General features: G+C 39.4%; 1 protein-coding gene across 3 annotated transcripts in view; it reads right to left on the minus strand.

The window, feature by feature from the left end:
- KCNK2 (potassium two pore domain channel subfamily K member 2) overlaps positions 1-20,923 on the minus strand; it is a 149,749-nt gene that overhangs the window by 22,442 nt on the left and 106,384 nt on the right. For all 3 annotated transcript variants that reach the window (XM_045838555.1, XM_045838554.1, XM_045838553.1), the window contains exon 6: positions 11,290-11,429. In XM_045838555.1, the coding sequence (XP_045694511.1) occupies positions 11,290-11,429 (140 nt within the window). The remainder of the gene's footprint in view (positions 1-11,289; positions 11,430-20,923) is intronic.

Raw genomic sequence — 20,923 nt, forward strand, 5'->3', positions numbered from 1 at the left:
AGCAGAAAAATGATATCATATGACTTGTTGCAAAGGATTCTTCTGGCATCTTAGTTGAGCTCAGACTTTATATCAAGCAAAGGAGAAAGCAGGAGACATGTTAGGAGGCTTTTAAATAATCCAGGGGAGAGCTAATGGTGGCACAGAAAGGGATGATGAGCAGGTGAGAAGCGGGTGGATTCTGGATACACTGAAGATTGATGCCATAGGACTGAATATTTTTTCAGATCAATGCTATCGGATTAAATGTAAAATGGGAAAGAAAGTCAGGGATATCCCCTTCTCTAGGTAGTTTCCCCCAGTTCATCCAATTATATTTAGTAATTCCATTTCTGTGCACCAAGGCACCAGATGTACCTCCTTTATGTCTCTATTGTGGCACCTACCCCGTAGTAATTATTAGTACATGGTTGCCTATAAATTTCTCCTCTAGGGCAAATGCAGTGACTTTTCTATACCTTTATTCCCAATGCCTAGTAAAATGTCTGAAATACCATCACAGTCAAAACATGTCTGATGAACAAACCAATCAGTGATGGACTGAAGTCACTTGCACTGAGAACCTTTTGCAAGTGGCACTAACAATCCCCATCATGCATACCAGAAACACGACTCGATGAAATTCTTATTTCTTCTAATCCGAAACTTAGACTATACTTACTGCCTTTTGGTTAATTCACACTTATGACAAAGTTTGCATGTTGCAATGCACATGGCTTCAAAATAGGAAATCAATTTTTATCTTGCCCTGCTTACATATACATATACATATGCATGTACATATACATATGCATATACATATACATGTCCTTGCAGCCTTTATTGCTAATTCTGAAATATGTATTGAACCCAAAACAGTAGGCCTTAAACTGAATTTATATTTAAGCTAAGTCTATACAACAGCCTCTCAAAGCGTGGCAGAAATGCCTCAAATAGGAATAAAGGTGAGTATGCATGTATACGTGTCTATATATTATATATTTATGCATAAAGATGAGTGTATCTATGTAGATACACTCACATTTATGTATAAAGATGAATGTATATATATGTGCATATATATACAAAGATCGGATGGCATAAAAATACCCTCACTAAAAGAAATGTCTTATCTCCTCAGAATAGCGCCAAGAAATTGAAGAGTCCATCAACACACAGCAAACCTTGGTATTAGTGAGAAATCACATGAAAAATATCATCACATTCATATACATAGTTTCCAGTTTGGGAACTAAGTTTCTTTCTATAGTAAGATTTCCCAATATGGTTGATTTTTTCCACTAAACTTTGGGGCAATGTTTCATATAAACATTGTGCTCAAAAGATACCTAAGTGCTTGTTGCTGCAGAGGGATTATGAAAAGAGTAAAACCAGAGTGGTGAAAAACAATGATGCATGGCAAGCATAAACAGCTAGATGTGAGAAGCGTTTTGTTTTGTCTTGCTTACTTCTAAAGGTGGGAAAAAAGATATTTCATGGGTCACGAGCAGCCACATATGCTAGAGGCAGAGTGTATTGTTGTAGCTGGGCGTCCTTCGTTACAAAGCTGACTACTTTGGAGAGCGGGTTTGTTTATTTGTGTTTGTTTGTACGTCTGCTTGTTTGTTTAATCACAGACACGTAAGTCAAGTACCTATCCACTGTTCCTGGGAACAAACTTACCTGAGGAGGCCATCCATATTAAATTGCTTCAGATTGAAATATCCAGTATCATGTTTAATAATTTAAATGCCTATTTCCATTTTGGGGAGGAGTATATTTGCATATGTTATACGTAATACGCACACATGTTATACAGTGTATTATTATTGTGTCAACATGGCCTTCCATTGGTTGGGTCCCTGAGTGATAAGCAGACCCCTGCCATATGCCACCAAGCCAGGGATTGCAGAGCAAGATGGCCAAGAGGGGCCCCTTTGAGAAGACGACTGATGGACTCGAGGAACAATATTGTGTGATTACGTAGCATGAAGTTTTCCTTTTCTGTCTGTAACTCCTTTACATTACCCTCAAGCCTTTCATTAAGATATGTATTGGTTCAGCCACCCCTTAGCTGGGCTACGGGGAAGAGCATGGGGAATGCATATTCCCGACCGGAGCGCAGTGGCCCCCGAGGGAGCTTCGGTGTCAGAAGCAGTTACGACACGGCCAAGTGAGAAGGGATCCGAACTACAGTCTAGAGTGACAAGGGTAGCAGAGATAGATTTCTGGAACACCCAAGTACAACAAATTTGTGTTTGAGTGGAGATGAGATCATCAGTTTATACATAAGCAAAACAGAATTTTGAAAAGTTCTTAGCCAAGCAATGACTAAAGAAAGGATACCAGAAATGTCTAGCCAAATGTGATGTGGCCTAGTATACAGATCATACTCTAATGTATAGATTATAGTAGGAAAGTTATATTTGTGGAAACTGGCTTATAAATACAGTTCCTTAAAATATTAGGTTGAACCATATGGAATTGTGATTCTTCTTAAAGTCAAAAATAGTTGAATATAAACGATTTCATATGGTTCAACCTAATAAATTTCAAAACATTATATAAAGATATGCTGCTCTTTTATATCTATGATTACTTTGGTTTTATTTATTGGTTTCATGAAAGAACATCAGTTCAAGATCCTTTCTTTTGGAACACTCGCAGATAAAACAGATTCAATATTATTCAACATCTGAGACCGCCTTTTCACAGGAGCAGGGGTGACTGGTCTCCACACAACTTAAAATCCACCCACAGGTTCCTTAAAAAGCAGGTTTCTCTACTTCACTCCAACTCTTACCTGATGTTTCTATTTAAATAAAACCACTAGCAAATCTTAAATAAGATAAATACAGATAACACATTTTAAATAATATATCTAAGTCTATCAGAGATTTGCAAACTGAACTAAAATTAAATTCACCAAATATTAGCATAGTGCATAAAGTTTAAATCTCCCAAATGATGATGGCGATCATAATGATGGTTATTTAAACTCTTTCCTTGAAATAAAGCAACAAAAATATTATAGAGTTTTACTGGATTAGTGCGGATAGGAGAGATTAAAATCTAGGACAAACAGCCCCTTAACTTTAGTGCTTTCAAGGACAAGTTCATTTCTCTCTCATGCTACATGCCCCTGACACGTCAGCAGGTGCCCTGAGCATTGTGGCTACTCAGGACCCAGGCTGACATGGCACCGTGCCCTCCTGTGGTCATTGTGCCTGAGGCAAATACGCTCCTGAGGGTCTCACAGGCACCATTCAATCTCCTTCCCATTTTCTCACACAGTTATGTCCACAGTTCATTGACCAGAACTATTCATACGGCTCACCAACCACAGGGGGGAAGAGAAGTGCAGTGCTAACATGTGCCTCGGAGGGGAGAGAAATTGGAATATTTCATAAAGAAGAACAAGAGTTCACCTTTGTTCACAAAGAGGAGATTTTATATCTGCGTGTGTGTATGTGTGTGCACATAGAGACAGATTGTTCATTGCAAGCTGTTCTTTGGTTCAAATCAGTTTCGGGCAGGAAGAACTAAGTTCCGTTACTACAAGTAGGATCCCACCCACTGAACACAAAAGAAATAATGCACTCCGTTGTAAAAGGTGATCAAATAATCCATCACTAAACTTCAATGCCCCCTTCCCACCCTATTATCAGGTCAAACCAAACACAAACAAATATTCTTTTAGAAAGAGCCGTCTATGAAGAGAAACTAAACATAAAATCATTTTGTTGGCCCCTGGCTTGTGTTCTCACCAAACATAGGTTTTATTTTTTTGTAGAACGTGATTGATTTTAGCTCTAAATACAGCAAGCAAAATACATTGGTTTGATGCAGAAAATCCAAAAACAATGTTAAAAGCAAAGTTCATAGCGGCTGCTTCCCCTCATACAAATTCTCAGAGCAGATGGCAGTCTCCAAACAGTCAAAAGAGATGGATAGCATTATATCTTGATGCATTAAATCCCTATAATGTGCTCTGCAGCTAAAGAAAATGAAATTACTTACAAAGTGTTTTGAGGCAAAAACTATTAACTTACTTTCCTATTATGAACAAATGAATAGAAAAAATGACTCTGAATTGTCACTACCAGAATGCATTCTGTGAAATACTTGAAGCAAAAAGAAGATACAATTGAGAAACAGTAAGAGTTCAACCTCAAATCTAAAAATGAAAAAAAAGAAGGAATCTTCCTGCCTGTGTTTATTTTTAAAGCAACAACTGAAACGCTCTTCCTTCGTTTCACAAAAGGAAAATACAAGTGGATTCTACGCAGTCACATCAGGACACGAGGAAACGTATGGCTCCCATTCTAGAAAAGAACTAAGATGATAGTAATGGGTGGATCTAAGAAAAGCATTTAATGTAGGAATTAGTTTTCAAGTGCACAGACCATGCAACATATTTACAAGTCCTATACCTACTTTTTTTGCAGGCTATTCTGAATTCAGGGTTTGCTATTAACTTCCAGCAACAATATACCTTAATGTTCCCTTACCTTCTGGTTTGCATTTACTTACTATTTCAACAAGATGTTCAGACATGTAAGCATTCTCAGCATTTGATGGTCATGTAGAATATATAATGATGTAGACGTGATAATCTTAGAACGTTACAGGATTATTTGATGTGGGAAAATATTTGATACTAATTTCTTCCGAAACCCATGAAGAAAAGAACAAGCATTTAGTAAGCATTTAGCACATCCCACACTGTACCCACTGAATCTCCAAGCGATCTCATAAAGGAGGCTAACTCTCATTTTAAAAGAAAATGGAGACTCAGAATCCCCTCTGATTAGGTATTTTCTGGTGAAGTTTTCAGAGCTAGTAAATAGTTAAGATAGAATTAAATCTCAATTGTATGGGCTCCAAAGCCCAGGCATTTTTTCCAGAGATCATAGAAACTAATTCGATTCATTTAGAAGAATGTTAAAATTGTATGTTTTAAGATGCACTGATCTATATGGGAACACAATTAGGGACCAAACTATTCATAAAGCTCTTCTTTGTAGCTACATAGTAACCCAACTAGATGAGTTAGATGTGGGTACTTACTTCTAATGTGTTGACATTACTTATGTGTAAAATGAAAAGAAGAAAAGAAGGACAATAACAAAAACACATAACCAACTTCTTGAGCTCTTGGAATGCAGCATAGCAAAAAAGGCTAGAAGGCTGGACCCAGGAGCAAATCCCACTGGGATGATTACTGATTCCACCCCTCACCCACTGAAGAGCTGTGTGACCTGAAGCAAATCACCTGACTTACCTCCCTGTGCTACAGTGTCCTTATTAGCCATTATGGGGCAGCTGGGGACTTCACATCATTATCATATTTAATATTTTTTAAAGACATAAAGTATATTCCAGAAGAAAAGCATTTCTACTTCTACCACTCTCAAATCCTATTTTTGGCATATATTTTGACTTGGAAAAAAACTCCCTAATATTGGACCCTCCAAGGTTCATGGTATCCAACATATCACTAAGATGACACAGGCACATAGTCGGGGGTCTTGGTTCTACAGATCTGATGGTTCACAAAATGCACTTGGAAATTAGACACTACTCACACACGAGAGTTACTGTTGTGTCCTCAAAGCATAATTTATTTCAAGTCTTATATTATTATTTTATATTATTTGTTTTTATTTTTATTTTCCTTTCCAATGGCCCATTTACTAAATAAGTAATAACTTTCTGAGCCAAGTATGGGACTGGAAAGAGAGGGAATTTCCTCCTTGGCATGAGTAGGTAGAACCAAATACAGACCAGGAGAGGAACTTCAGAGTCCGATTACTCTGATCTGTTCCCCAGAGTGCAGTGGGACAGAAAACAGAGACCTGTACACATGCCCTATTTTTAATAGCCCATCGTGACACTGCTTGCCTCTATTTTATTTTATGTGACTTAAAATACAAACCTGTGAAGTCTTAGGATCATTGTATATTGTGCCCAACAATCGTTCCTAGTCGCTTTAGTTTCTCAACAAGAGAACAACAAAAATACCAAGAAAAAAATTGGAGCTACACAGTAATTCTCCCTCTCCCGAGTACGTCAGCAATCATAGCAATGACCACAAAGTCTGACGTGCTCTCTGAAGATGGGAGGGAGGGAAAAGGAAAAAGTACAAGCAGGCCATTTGAACCTGTCAAAGACTAAGTACCTTCTTATTCAAAACTCCTTTTTCCATCTCTAAAAGTAAGAGCAAACACTGTAAAGACCAGTAAGGAAATGCACCAGCCATGCAACCCTTCTAATACAGAGATCGGCCTCAGCTGCCACAGGTGAGCAGCTGCTCCCAGAGCCTGACAGGGTGCTCATCACAGAGTCCTTAGTATCTTCCTAATGAATGAGTAAGTGAATGACTTCGGAATGAATTAACCCCTTTAAATAATCCCCTAACTGGTCTCCATGCCTCCAGACTTCTCCCTTTCCTGCTGCTTTGACACTGTCCCTCCACAGCTCACGCCTCCAGCCCTGCTGCCCACCATCCACATTTACCACGTATGCATGCCCACAGTGCCCAGGATCGGGGCTGCTACACTGCACCACTCCAGGAGGCACTGTTCACAGTTTTCCATTATCTGTGCTCCAAGAGCTCCCATTCCAAAAAATATACCATCAGTGCTGCCCTTGGGGACTGTGCTTGACGTGCCTGCCCAGAGAAGTACCTTCGGATGTGCCCACTCCTCCGCACAATTCCAGGGCGGCAACTTTACATTTGTTTCTGCGGAAGTGGCATCCCTGGAGCGCGACCTCATTGGAAATTCTAATTGCACTGTTTCTCCATTTTATGTTGTTGTGTCGGCCTTTCCTTGGGTTCCATTTCTTCCCCCCTGGTCATTCAGATCCATTACTGTAACCGTCTTTTCTTCAAGACCTCAACTCCTTTGACCTTCCAACATGAATCAATCATGAATCAATCTATTTGACTATGTTATTTGCTAAACAGACTTTTATAGTCTCTACATTCACCCTCTTAAATGAAGGTGTTGCTCTGGGATCCATTTTTAGCTCTTTTGCCGACTTACTTTACAAACCTTCATTCGGTGAACTGGTCTGTAGTCGCAGCTCCCATTGCCACGTACGTCACGGTCACCCAGGGCCCCCCCGCCCTCCAACCGGCTCCCTAGCTCCCATCCTCCCAACCTTCCAGGCTGGCATACCCAGTCATCCACACTTGAATTAGCCACACATCTATCAATGAAAACATGTCCAAAATGACACTTTCAATCCTCCTCCCACCTACTCAGGACCCCTCATTTTCCTGGGTTTTATAATACCACCCAAAGCAAGAATCACAAATGTCATCCCCGCTTTCTTTGGACTGCCCACACCTACTGGGTTACCAGACCCTATCCTTTCTATCCCCCAAACAATTCTGAAATCTCTGCCTTCAGCTCTGTCCCACTGTAACAAGATAATAGACCCCTATTCTAGGCAATAATTTCTCCCAACTAAGCCACCTTCCTTGCTGTGGACAAGATCATTCATTCCCCCGACTTGAAACCCTTCAATGGCTCCTTAAGGTTCTCAGAATAAAGTCTTATTTCAAATGGCATCTAAAGCCATTCCTATGTAAAGCACTTCTCCCATAAGACACAATGATAAAGCACTGTACTACAGACTTTCCAGGGCCCAGGCTGCGACTGTTCCATGATTGCCCATCGCCAGACAAGATCAAGAGCCTCCCAGCACTAGCTTTGTCATGGAAAGGCATGACCTTTGGAGAAGACCAAAGGCTCTCTCACCAGGTAACCAGCAGAAGAAAACTACATCCCTCCATATTCTCAGGCTCTTCATGATGCTGGGGCCAAATAAGAAGTTCTAGAAACAGTCTTTCAAGGCTTCTTGGCACTAGAGCTTCCCAGCCAAAGGGAGTTTCCCTAATGTGATGCGAGGTCTATCTCCTAGAGAGCATCTGCATTTGTGTGGACGCCTCCAGACTAAGGAAACGATACTGGTTAAGGACTGATGCATGGCCATCCGCTCGCTGTGGCCAACTGTAGCACCACCACGCGGCCATGCTGTGGTAGGGGCAGCGGTGGTGTCCGCCTCACAGATGGACAGGAACATTCCAAACTCTGTGGTACATCTACAAAACTACAAGAACTAGACGAAAATCCAGGCCTTTCCCACTCGAGGAATGTAAGCAGTAGCAAACTGATCCAGGTTTGCACATACGCAGGATGCACTGTTCCCTGCTTGCTTAGGAATTTACCTTCTGAATGTTGTGATCACATCTTATTTTTATTACACCTGCCTCAGATATATTCTTGTATTATCTAGAATACCTAAATAATCTTTATTTTCTAAATGAAAACCTTGGTCCTTCAGAAGAGGGTGTACGGCTTCATAGAAAAAGATAATCGTATCAGTTTTTAGTGTGACACATGGACCTACTCTCCATTACAGCTTTAAAAATAATGAGACAAACACTTTTACAGAAAGTTGTAGGCCTCCATGGAAAAATGACTGAGGTCATTCTATTTTCCTTGAGGAATGCACATCAACTATAATCATATGTGACATTTCTGAAATCATGCAGGGTTGTGCCAACTAACCATCTCCTCTTTAAATAGTCCAGACGGATTAGCCATACCAACATGTTTTATTTCAGCATGTCCATTAAAAGCTATTTCTCTTTAATCCTAAACATAGTACTTTCATTAAAATTAGTGTTCGTCAGAAATAGAATATATTTTAACATAACAGAAATAGGACCACATATGATTAGAGCGATATGTTTCTAATTAAGCAATATATCATATCTGTTTTTAAAATGTAATAGAACCATATGAATTGTTATAAGATTATTTGTTTAAAAATATGTAAGATTGGAGTTTATTATTTGTCAAAATCTTTTTATTCAAGGAAAGCATGGGTTTTAGTGCTTTCCACTGGAAAGCTGATGCTATATATTAGTTTGTGTTTTTTATATTCTGTACTAGTCACATTTTTTAATGGGGCAGATTCCAAGTTATCGAAATTGTTTAGCATTTTCATCCATCAAAACTGAAAACTAGAAATAACCTTGTTGCTTCTGAACACTTAGGAAGTGTTTGCAAGCTGGAGTATCTGGAATGACTTAGACGGTAAAGAATATATACTGAACCTTCCCCTGGCCTGGCTCACCCAGGTAAAGACGCCAACTAGAATGAATTTAGTTGGTGTTTATTTCATTGGGCCTTTTCGTCAGCTATTCCAAAATGAGAATGATCTAATCTTTTTTCCAGTGCTGTAGAAATTCTAGTAGCATTTCATCTGTAAAGACTTTGATCCTGATTATCTATCTATAGATAAATTATAGGTGATCTTTCCCTTCCTTTCTTCACGTTTTCCATTGAATGTGTGACCTGATTTTGTCACTTCCCTAAACTGCATCTTCAATTAGAAAGCACACATCTGCTCAGAGTGACAGCTCCACTTCAACTGGCTCGGCTGTCTGCAGCAGCTGCAGCTCCAGAGGGTTCACATGAACTTGCTCATGGCCTTCACTCACATGAGCTTCCTACAGATGTGGTCACCAGAAAGAACACGTTACTCCCAAGGCTAGGCAGAAGCCCAAAAAGAAAATAGTTTACTACTTTTCAGCATTTGAAAGCATGAAAACACAATGATACATCTCATACTTTTGGTTGAGAATCATGAAGATCAGTCCTCAGGAGACACACAAACCTGTTTTTCCTATTAAATAAACCAATCAATGTAGATGTTTAAGTTTATTTCAAAGAATGGTGCTATGGCCTGAGCTGTATTCTCCACAAATCCATATGTTGAAGCCCTGACCCTCAACGTGATTGTGTCTGGAGATAAGGCCTTAAGGCAGGCGGTTAAGGTTAAATGAGGTCAGAAGGGTGTGGCTCTGGTCCAACCGCGTGGTGTCCTCAGAGGAGGAGGAAAGCCACCAGAGCTCTCTCTGTCCTTGCGCGTGCACACAGGAAAGGCCACATGAGGACACAGAAAGAAGGCAACATCTGCAAGCTGAGGAGAGACCTCCCAGACCCCATCGCTGCTGGCCCCCCAGCCTCCTCAACTGGGAGAAAACACATTTCTGTTGTTTGTGCTGCATAGTCTGCGGGGTCTTGTGATGGCAGCCCGAGCACTTGTACAGATGGTTATCGCATTACTCCAGAAAAGTGCGCTAATGCTTTGCACCAGAGAGTCCCATTCCCAGAAGCACTGGTTTCTAACATACAGCTTTTAAAACTTTAATTAAATATTCTTTAATATTTAATTAAATATACCAACATAATAAAGATAAAATTTCCCCATTCTATACATTCCTTAGTGGCTTTCTAACTGTGATCCATCCACAATATTAGTATGTACATATGCATGCATGCATATAATGTATAGTATGTTTATAATATGTGTGCAATATATTTCACAAAATAACGCTTTTCTTAACTATAAGACATATATTCTGCGCAGTTGTTTTATTTTTTCTAAAAATGCAAGTGTGTGTTTTTTAGAAACCATTTCAAAGGAAGCCAATTTATGGCTAGATGTTTGAGAAGTTCTCTTCTTAGCTATGTCATCAAAAATAGTTCCTATTTACAATCTCTTCTTTCCCTTAGCATCTTAAGATTCTTAAAAGTACATTGAAAATACATTGTAGCAAAAATAACCACGATTTTTCTCTCTTTCTCTGTCTCAAACTATACAATTTCTAAATTGGATTTAAATTTTCCAAAATGTCATGAGCCAAAATTCTAATGTTCATTTCTATATATACAGTTGTTCAAAATAGGTAAAAGGATCTCTTTTTGAGCAGCTGAAATTCATATATAAAGAAATTGGCCAACGCACACAGCTCTGGGGCACATATGTGTGTGTGCACATTGGGACTAGAACACGTTTATATTATTTATACAGATACAACAAAAAAGGAAATAAAGTGACTAAAATAGGAAAAAATTAATATTATATAATATATTCACTTTTTCATGCTACAAATATGTTGACACAAATATTTCCTATTGTACTTTCCTTTATGGAATAAAATTTACTTTGTTCCTTTAAGGAAAAAAGGAAAACAAAAAAGATGTAATGAAAAATTTTTAATTACACCTCTTTTATTACAAATCACCCTAAGCACCTAGGTAGCATCTGGAACATTGAAGTGTTTAGTATTTGTAAGGGAATGAATGATAACTTATAGGATAGCCTTGTACAACAAATTTATGTGAAACAAATATTTTTTTAAATAAATGTAAAAAAAGGTGTTTTTTTTCATTTTTATTATATTAGCGAAATAGAAGTGTTTTGTGCAAGCTTCTGAGTTCTCACCTCTTCCTTCGTCTTTTTCGAGATCACTCGGAGCCAGTCCCCGATCATGCTCAGGACGGCGGCGAAGTAAGCGAGCCCCACGAGGATCCAGAACCACACGACAGGCTTATAGAGGTCTAGATATTCGATGTCCGATCCGCCTGTGAGATAGAAAACAACGTGGAATGAAATAGCCTCCAATTCGTAAACGGTAACAGTAGAGACGTTTGCTAAAATCCCCAGCTGAGTTTTGGCTGGCAGAACAGCGATCATCCGTCCGTCGACCACGTTACTCTCTTTGTACGGAATTTCTCCTTCTCCCTCATGTATTCCTTATTTATTTTTCAAGAGCCAGTGGAATAAGTTTTCCTCAATAAGGCATTTCATTAATTCTCCAGGCCATCGTGATTTTCTCTTGCTCCATGTTTCTCTTTTCTTTCTTACAATGTGTCTTATCATGACATCTAGTACTTTACTAAAGTTCTCTTTCCACCTCTGTTTTAACAAGGAGATGACACGTTTTTTGAGTATGCATTTCGTTGAGTAAATTTCACCTTACTGCCAACCAAGTCATAGTAACCAGTTAATACGTGCTAACCAATCAATTCAATGCCACCCTGGACAGAGAGTGGCTCTTATTTAAAAAATCATCAATACAATAAATTGATAACAAATGCCAGAGACAATGCCACAGTGGGTCTTGTTTAAACAGTAATTTGCAGGTGATACTGCCATTCACTATTCTCTGACTTTTCAGAGTAATTCCCATGTCTGCCATAAATTTAAACCCCTTGCTTTCAAGGAAAACACTGGCCAAGGAACTTTTTGCTTTATTCTAATCTTTACTTCCCCATAGGCACAGTAACTGCACCCATGAGAACGTGCACACATTTCAGCACATCCCCCCTTCAGCACATATTGATAGGGCGATTATTAAATCCCAAACACTGAACAGGGACTTTTTTTTAAACAAGAGATGGAAACAAGGCTTTCTCTTGAGAAATTCATAATGTAGCCCGAGAAAGCCTCACATAGACAATTAACCATAATGGGGTATACCCAGGGACAGTGAAAGAGAATAAAATTGTGCTAGGAGAGGACACAGACGAAAGAATGTTTACAATACCTCCAGAAGGGGGAGGGTGTGAAGACAGGAAAATGAGCCTTAAGTGATGAGGATCAAAAGAGAAAAAGTTTAGATGGACATGTGTGGTATATCGGAAGGTTTTTAGTAGTAGCTAAAGCTATGTATGGACGCGTGCCCGGGAGCAGAGGGGTAGGAGAGAAGAACAGAAGAAGGGAGTTGTGTCAGGTGGTAAGGAGCAGCTCCTGCAGCGATGGGGAGTAGGTGAAAGTGGATAGACAGGTAAGACCTATACTCAAGTTTGACTATACGCACAGAAAGATCTAGTGGCAGAAAGGAAGGACCAACAGAGAAGCCCATTAGCAACTTTTGTTCTGAACCAGCAAAAAAATTATTGTGCCTGAGTTAGGGCTGGAACGGAAAAAAAAAAAAAGAAGCATTTTAGGGGCAGAAGCATCAGGCATTAACGGCCAGTGAGTCGGTGTGGTGAGTGAAAGGAAGGCTCTAGGATGACCAGAGGCCCTCACTGGGGAGATGGTGCCAGCCACTGAAGAGGAAACACAGGGGAAGGAAGAGCAGCCAGAAAAGACAAAGGTACTTAAAACTGGGACATGATAGGTTTGGCGTGCTGGAGGCACACACAGGTGCAGACACCCAGGGAAATCCTTCAATACCCAGCTAACGTTAGCAGGGCAGAGAAGACGATAAAGATTTTAGGATCGATAGCACAGAGACTGGGATATTTCCACAGGAGCCAGGGGTGTACTCGACTGTCAAAAAATGAAGCCATACAACCAGGAACACAGCTAGTAAGTAGTCACTATGCGTTAAAATCAAATATAAAAGTTTGACTGTACCGTTACTCTATATAAATTAGACTGCGAGCTGCCTGCCATGACACTGTCAAGTCTTAAAGGGTCAGAGTAAAAAGAGACCCTTTTTTTCTATCAGGCAAATAATGCTAACTTCAGCTTTCATCTGGGAGAAGTAGTTTTAAGAATACAGTTTCAAAGTAAATGACATTGCCTTCAAACTATTGTGAAAATATTTATTTCCACCTTGTGCGTTGTTTAACAATATATATCATTCTGGGGAAGGATTATGGAGGCTAATGCTTCTGACGATGGTTAAGACTTGGCCCGTGGGGACCGCAGCTCTGCAGACTCACAGAAGGGACTACAGAAATGTGTGCAGAAACTTGTTATATGATAGGCTCACTAGTGAAGCCTATTTTTCAAATACTTCCATTTTAATAAAACCAAACTGACATTTTTTCCAAGTGCTTTCTCTTTTTAAAGCAGAAAATCTTCGTCCAAAGACTTATGACTCATTTAACCTGAAATTCACCAAGATGTTGATTTTAGAAGTTAGTTCACGCTCAAGATGACTTTCTATGTCTTCTCTCATAAAGAAGATGTCACAGTCTGAAAAGAGTAAATTAGCTCCATCACTAAAAGGTTTATATTGGGGTAAAATGTCTACCCCACCAGTTTCAGTGGGTTCTAAGCCACGGTTGGGGGGCAATGTTTTCCCATCCTTAACTGCTACTCTTAAGGTGAAATACCAGCAGTCAAAAGACCTAGGAAAAACCAGTATACATGTGAACATTACCAAACAACTCACAAATCCTCTTTAAAAGTAAAAACTTTTTAAAAAGATTTTACTTATTTATTTTTAGAGAGGGGAAGGGAGGGAGAAAGGGAGGGAGAAAGAGAGGGAGAGAGACATCAATGTGTGGTTGCCTCTCGAGTACCCACCATTGGGGACCTGGTCCACAACCCAGGCATGTGCCCTGACCAGGAATTGAACCAGTGACCCTTCAATTCTCAGGTCAGCGTTCAACCCACTGAGCCACACCAGCCAGGGCCCTCTTCACTTTCTGATAGCTAAGATTTATGAATAACTTCAACCATATTTAATTCACTTGATCCAAGAATCTAACCAAAAATAAATAATCTGTAATGTTAAAATAACTTGCTGAAAGAGCTCTTGGTTTTGTTTCTAAATTAGAAAACATTCAAAAATTGTCTTGGCTGTTGTAAGTGTTAATTTAATCTGGCTGCACACAGGAAACCTGTCTGTGGTTCTCTTGCTTATTAAGAACCCATGGTTGTTTTTCTGCCCTGGCTTCACTCCCCATATGCTGCCCCCACCCCCAGATCCACTCTGCCAACTCCATCATTTCTTTTCTCCTTCCACAGACTCCTGACACACAGGCTGCAGGACACTACTGCCCACTGCCCACTGCCCACTCGTGGGTTCCTCACCCACTTGGTAGGAATAGTTACTTCATTGCTATTTTCTTTGTTGCCACTAAAAATATGCACACAGATCTTTTCCATTTTAAGAGCTTTCTGGCTGATCATTACAGGAAAGCAATAAAAATAGCAAAAAGGGGTGGAAAGACAAAGGTTTCAGGAATCTTATAAACTTTTCCAAGTAGTTAGAATAAGTCTGTTCCTGACTCTCAAATGATATGCAACAGCCTCTTTTAAATAGTGCCATTTCTCATGTAACTGTCTCCTTTCCTCTTGATGCTTTTAAGATTCTCTCCTTCTCTTTAATGAGACAATCAGCTGATTTCTCAAAAGAAACTTTACAGGCAAGAAGGGGATGGAAAGAAGTGTTCGAAGTCATGCAAGGCAAGGACCTACATCCAAGATTACACTATCCAGCAAAGCTACCATTTAGAATGGAAGGGCAGGTAAAGTGCTTCCCAGATAAGGTCAAGTTAAAGGACTTCATCGTCATCAAGCCCTAATTATATGAAATATTCAAGGGACTTATCTAAGACATAGAAGAAGATCAAAAACTATGAATAGCAAAATGACAACAAACTCATAACTATCAACAACTGAACCTAAAAAACAATACTAAGCAAACAACTAGATCAAGGACAGAATCGCAGAAATGGAGATCACATGGAGGATTGTCAGTGGGGAGGGGGAGAATGGAGGGAATAAGAAGCATAATAGGTAGGCACAAAATAGACAGGGGGAGGTTAAAAATAGTATGGGAAGTGGAGAAGCCAAAGAATTTACATATACAACCCATGGACATAAACTAAGGGGGGGTGGTGGAATGCTGGATGGTGGGGGGTAAAGGGCAGAGGGGGATAAAAAGTTGAAAAACACTGGGACAACTGTAATAGCATAATCAATAAAATATACTTTAAAAATAAATTAATTAATTAATTAATTAACAAACAAATAAATAAATAGTGCCATTTCTCTTTGGACTTCTTCCTGGTGCTTAAATGAGGAAATCAGCCAGAGCCTAATCTAATCTAGCAGATTAAACTGTAGGTACTAAAACATTTAGCCCAGGAAAGGTTCAGGCTGGCATGGTTGCTTGGGAACACTTTCTCTCCCTCCCCAGATGGGTTCCCTAAACTTCTGAGGGAAGCTGCATTCCCACTCCTGTCATTTCCACTTGGGGCAGGACGACTAGCAAGACCATTGCACATGGACTTAAGCCATATCTCTCTAGCTGTCTGTCTCAGTAATTAAGCTGATAATTCAACTGCCATCACTCTCACAGTGCGTTCAGAACTCAGAAGAGAAACATAGGTTGGTACTGGCTCCTTGAAATCTCAACAGTAAGTAAGTATATCCACTTTTCAGTAGAGAAGTCACAGTTACAATAGGTAAAATAACATGTCAGGTGTCACAGGCAAGGAGGCAGCAGAGCCAGAACTCAAACCCAGGCTTACCTGGCTCCATGTCACAGGCTTTTTTCATTGGCCTGGCCGCGCCCATCACCTATGACCCCATCATTTATCCAATGAATGGTAGACACCTAGCAAGTGCTGGAAACACTAACTCAAACAAGGTGTGCCTCTTCCCTCCCAGGGTCTTACCTAGAAACCAGGTGAGTCTGAAGATAAGTATTATTTCATCAAAAGCCTCCTTACCTTGTTGCTGTTATAATTCCAACAACTAGAAGTTGGCTCTATTTTTCTCCAAAAAACCTGAGTATACAATGTACTTCTCCCCTTAAATTTAATTTTCTTTCCCTGTGATGCTCCTGAATCACAGAATACTTAGAAAGAAAAAAGAAATAAAAATAGGATGGAAGAAGACACGACAACCTGGGGTGGTGGAGACACAAGACAATATAAAGGTGATGTGTTATAGGACTGTACACCTGAAACTTATGCAATGTTATTAACCAATGTCACTCCAATAAATTCAATAATATTTTTAAAGTAGATCTGTCATGGGAATCTTCTAGCCATTCTGGGCTGTTATCAACTCTATGCACCTCCTCTGAATTTCTGAAGTGATATATGTATTAATAAAATGTAGATGTAGCTGTAACTGTGCTCTAAAGAAAATGAGGACAATTTCATGCACTGGTCTGTAACTATTTTAGCTTAGATATCAAATATGGATTTCAATTTTTTTGGTTTGTTTGACTTACTTTTATTAGTCAAAGTAATACTGCCTTAATATGACCGGAGAAAGAAAAATGTTCTGCTTTAGTATATTTTCCCTTTTTTATAGTAAAGCAATTTTAACTGAATGAAGTTAAAATTGAAGGTTTTCTCCATGTTTCAAGGATTAAGAGGCTCTTTTGGCAATGTTGTAAGTTCTGTTTTATTTTGCACAAATGGAAATATGACTTCAGTCTTCAACAATAGTTCACCCACTAGGCCAGGCTTCTCACATGCTATTGAGTCCAAAAACACAAGGCCAAAAAGGGTAAACCTCTTCAGCATTTGAATCTGTGTTTAGGGAATTTCAATTTCAGCTTTCAAGATGTTGTCCACTACCTGTTACGTACTTGGTCTAAAATTAGGGAAACTACCTTTAGCACATCTCATGATCATAAAGAAAGAAAAATCAACACATTGCCTCACTCACTCCTCCTTGGTGAGGATAGAAATGTACAGTATATGAGATGTACACAATTGTTATCCCTAGAAATTACCTTTAAGTATCAATATAGAGCAATTTGGAGTCTTTTTCATTAAACAGTACAATTTACTGCCAGCCTCCCTAAGCCATAACTATTAATCACTGAATGATTTCCGTCTCTTCTTTTTCAGCCTATGTCTCTACAGTGCTTCTCTGTATCCATTCTGAATCCTAGAAGTTACATAACTTCTTGGTTTGTCCACAGTCTCTAGGACTTTTGGGCCTTTTGGGTCAATAACTATTTGATTAATCATGCAGCTAGCCATCAGCTCTCTTGTGAGTTCTCTGAGAGTCACTGGCTGAATCAGCTGTGTACCAGACTCCTTGCAGAATTTTCTGTACACACACAGAGGAGCTACCGGGACTGGTAGGTCATGTTCCTGGATTTCGAACATTCTGTCCCATAAGAACAGGCAATCATTATCACTAAGTGCTAAGCACAGTATGGAATATACAATATGTGCTCACCAAATATCTGAACAAATGAATGAATGCATGCATGAATGATGTAATACATCTTCCTAGCAGTCCCACAACCCTCTCTTTCCAAGCAAAGCAATTTTTCTGAGCCCTTGTGGTGGCGACGGTAGTACTGACTGATCTCAAGTAGACCTCACTCTTCATTGGGTTCTTCCCTTGGTATCTGTTGAATTCCTGGCAGATTTTCATTCAGTGATCAGCTCCATAAAAGCAGTTTTAATAACTGGCTTCTGACATAGTTACAAAGGTTTGGGGCAACATCAGAAACTCTTTCCTGCAGGGCCTCTACTAGAACAAACTGTTTTAAACAAACAAAATGAAAAACTCCATGGCTTTTCAACAGATTTATATGTTTTCACGATAAAATCCCCTTCCATTAATCAAGGAAACTCAGAGCACTCTGCCCCATGAGTCGTGTTGCAGTCATAAGGGAAAGCAATAATGTGCTCAATAAAAACTGCATTTCCAGTAATGACTTTGAAAACATAATTCCAAGAAAACTCAATTCTTAATATGAGATATACAAATATATTTTTCAAGTCAAAAAATGTGATACAGATGGGCTCTACAACTTCGAAAATTTGTAAAAATTTAGAAAAGATAAATGCACCAGAAGAAGAATCTGACCTGGGAAGAACCCCAATTACATTTTCTATACAGAAGAACATAAGGAACTAAACATAAAGCCTGACTTATCCAGTAAGCATTCAATAACTACATGTGAGATGAAGAAAAATTCATTATTCAACTAAATATACTAAGTCTCATTGATCAAAATCCCAAGAACATATATTTGGATAACTAAATACATTTATGTTCAGATGAAAAATGTGTTTGCATAATATCAACCACGAAGATTTCTTAGAACATTTATATTTTTGGCTATAAACATTTGTTTTTTATTTGTAAAGTAGGTAATAGGAACTCACTTCTTTGCAAAACTATATGTTTGTATCTGACTTTCACTCATTCATATTATCTCGCGTGAACTAACCTGGTTTATGCAAAGTATCTCTAAGCATTTCATTGGGCAGCTTCTAAACAGTTTGTGGAAATTCATCTGTTCTAACCCTCACACTATATATTAAAGAGGATACTAGCTTTGCAAATATTTTAAATTGTGTTGTTAGGCAATTAATTTGCCTTTTCTCCAATTTCGAGGATTCACCAACTATTTTTTTTGAATCATGGACTTGGGAGAGTTGAAAAAGCAAGCCTGAATAAGTAGAATTCAATTTTTCCCACAATTCCATATACCTAGCCCTCAGTCCTTAAGGTAATCATAATTTAGTAACTTCTCACCTTTTAGGAAGGGAAACGCCACAGGCAGTACTCTGGACAATAGGGCTACGTTTAGTCACACGTAAAATAAAAGCGCTGGAGAGGCTCTGGGGCCCCCACATCCTTTGTGGCCCTAGAACGCTGAACTCCAGAACACTGGGCCAGCGGGACAGAGCCAACACCAACCACTAAGGTAGCCAACCAGCCACTAAAACTCATCCCTTGCATACCTGTAAATATAAAATTAAAATTTGCCGGGAGAGCTTGTCCTATAGAAGAATCACTAAATGTTGGGTTCTTCTGCTTGGTCACCTGCACAGAGAACCCAAATGCTAGGTCGTTGTGTCCTGACTAGCGGTCCCTAAATGCTTTTGACTCATTATCGCCAACAATGAAAAGGTTCTGCTTGTGCAAATTTAAATATATTTATTTATAAATTAAAAATCTATTTCATGCTCATTTATATCATGTATGTTGTGACAGGTAAGGAATGAGGTTGAAGAACACGCAGGAATAGGGATTGTCCTGTTTCCTTCCCACGGTAGACAGTCTTGCTGCATGGATTTTCTTGCTCCTTCCCAAGGATGAGCTCCCTGTCCCAGAGTTCTGGTCTAAAATACCACGTTTTCACTTGCTGCTTATGAGATGGTCCTGATAGTCACACCAAGGCTACAACCTGTATCCTAAACATTTATACATCACTTTCCAAAACGTACTTCTTTTCCCTTAATAACACCGCAGTTTGAAGACTGCAGTTCTTGAATGTGTCTTCCAAGAAGTTCCGTACAGCAGTGTGATCGAACCCTAATCCTTGTCGGGGCGGGGTGTGCTGGCTTGAGAATGACGCCAGCCAGTGAGTATGCGCTATGAGAGGTGCAACTTTGCTCTGTTTGGATATTTATAGACCAATGGAAAGATGAGTAGGTTTAAGGCACAGCAATGCCCCTTGTTTTTCCCCAGCAAAAATATCACAGTGAAGTGGAAACACTATCTGTAGGGACATCTACTAGCAAGACAGAAGGTTCTAAAACAGTCAACAATGCGTATTTCCCAGGTGCGGTGCTTGCCTTAACTCAATGGCTAATTTTACGTTATAGTCACAAAACACCCAGAAGCAAAGACTATTTTTAGGATGAACCGTATAAGGCAATTCTTTCCCAAGATCTTTAAAAAAGTACTCCTAATTTTTGTTTTTCTGAAGACTTTTGCAAAGGGCACACATTTCCTACCCAGCCTTCCCCAGACGCCTGTTGCCTCATCCATATTCTCCTGCCAAACCACGCCCTGAGAACAGGGCTCCGCTGGAAAGACTGCAATACCAGGAGCAGTGGTCCACAGTCTCACAAAGACCAAAACAGCTACAAAATACATGAGTGAAGGAGCTAGGATAAGTCAACCAAACTAATGTCGATCTGCCTCTTCTCTCATTCACATTTCTCAGCCGTGTGTCACTTCCGTCATAGCAAATGACTTCGCTAATTATTAGCCAAGTGTACTTCTGCCATTTTTCATTATTTCCTCTGTAAAATTAAAATAACGAATTCAAAGAGGTCTACAAAAACTAAAACCCTAGTAATAAAAAAGACGTGTGTTACACTAAACTCAATGCCATGTGAATGTCACTTTGTTACCGCCCCCCCTCGATACTCTGCCCCGACTCTAAATTGCAGGTCACTGAGACACATGAGATGTTTTCATTGAATGTCTCTCTGCGGGCAGTGCAGACTGGATACTAATGAAACCCACATGATTTAGTCAGTTTCAGAGTGTTGAGCTCCTAAGGTAAGTTGAAAAAAATTGTTTTTCATCTTCTACAAAACCATAAAGTAAAAATATTTGTCCCTTTTCTTCTAAGCCAGTTTATACTGTGGTCACAAATGTGCGACATTAT

Source organism: Phyllostomus hastatus, unplaced genomic scaffold (genome assembly GCF_019186645.2).
Source record: "Phyllostomus hastatus isolate PE091 unplaced genomic scaffold, TTU_PhHast_1.1 phas_contig_283, whole genome shotgun sequence".
Taxonomy (NCBI): domain Eukaryota; kingdom Metazoa; phylum Chordata; class Mammalia; order Chiroptera; family Phyllostomidae; genus Phyllostomus; species Phyllostomus hastatus.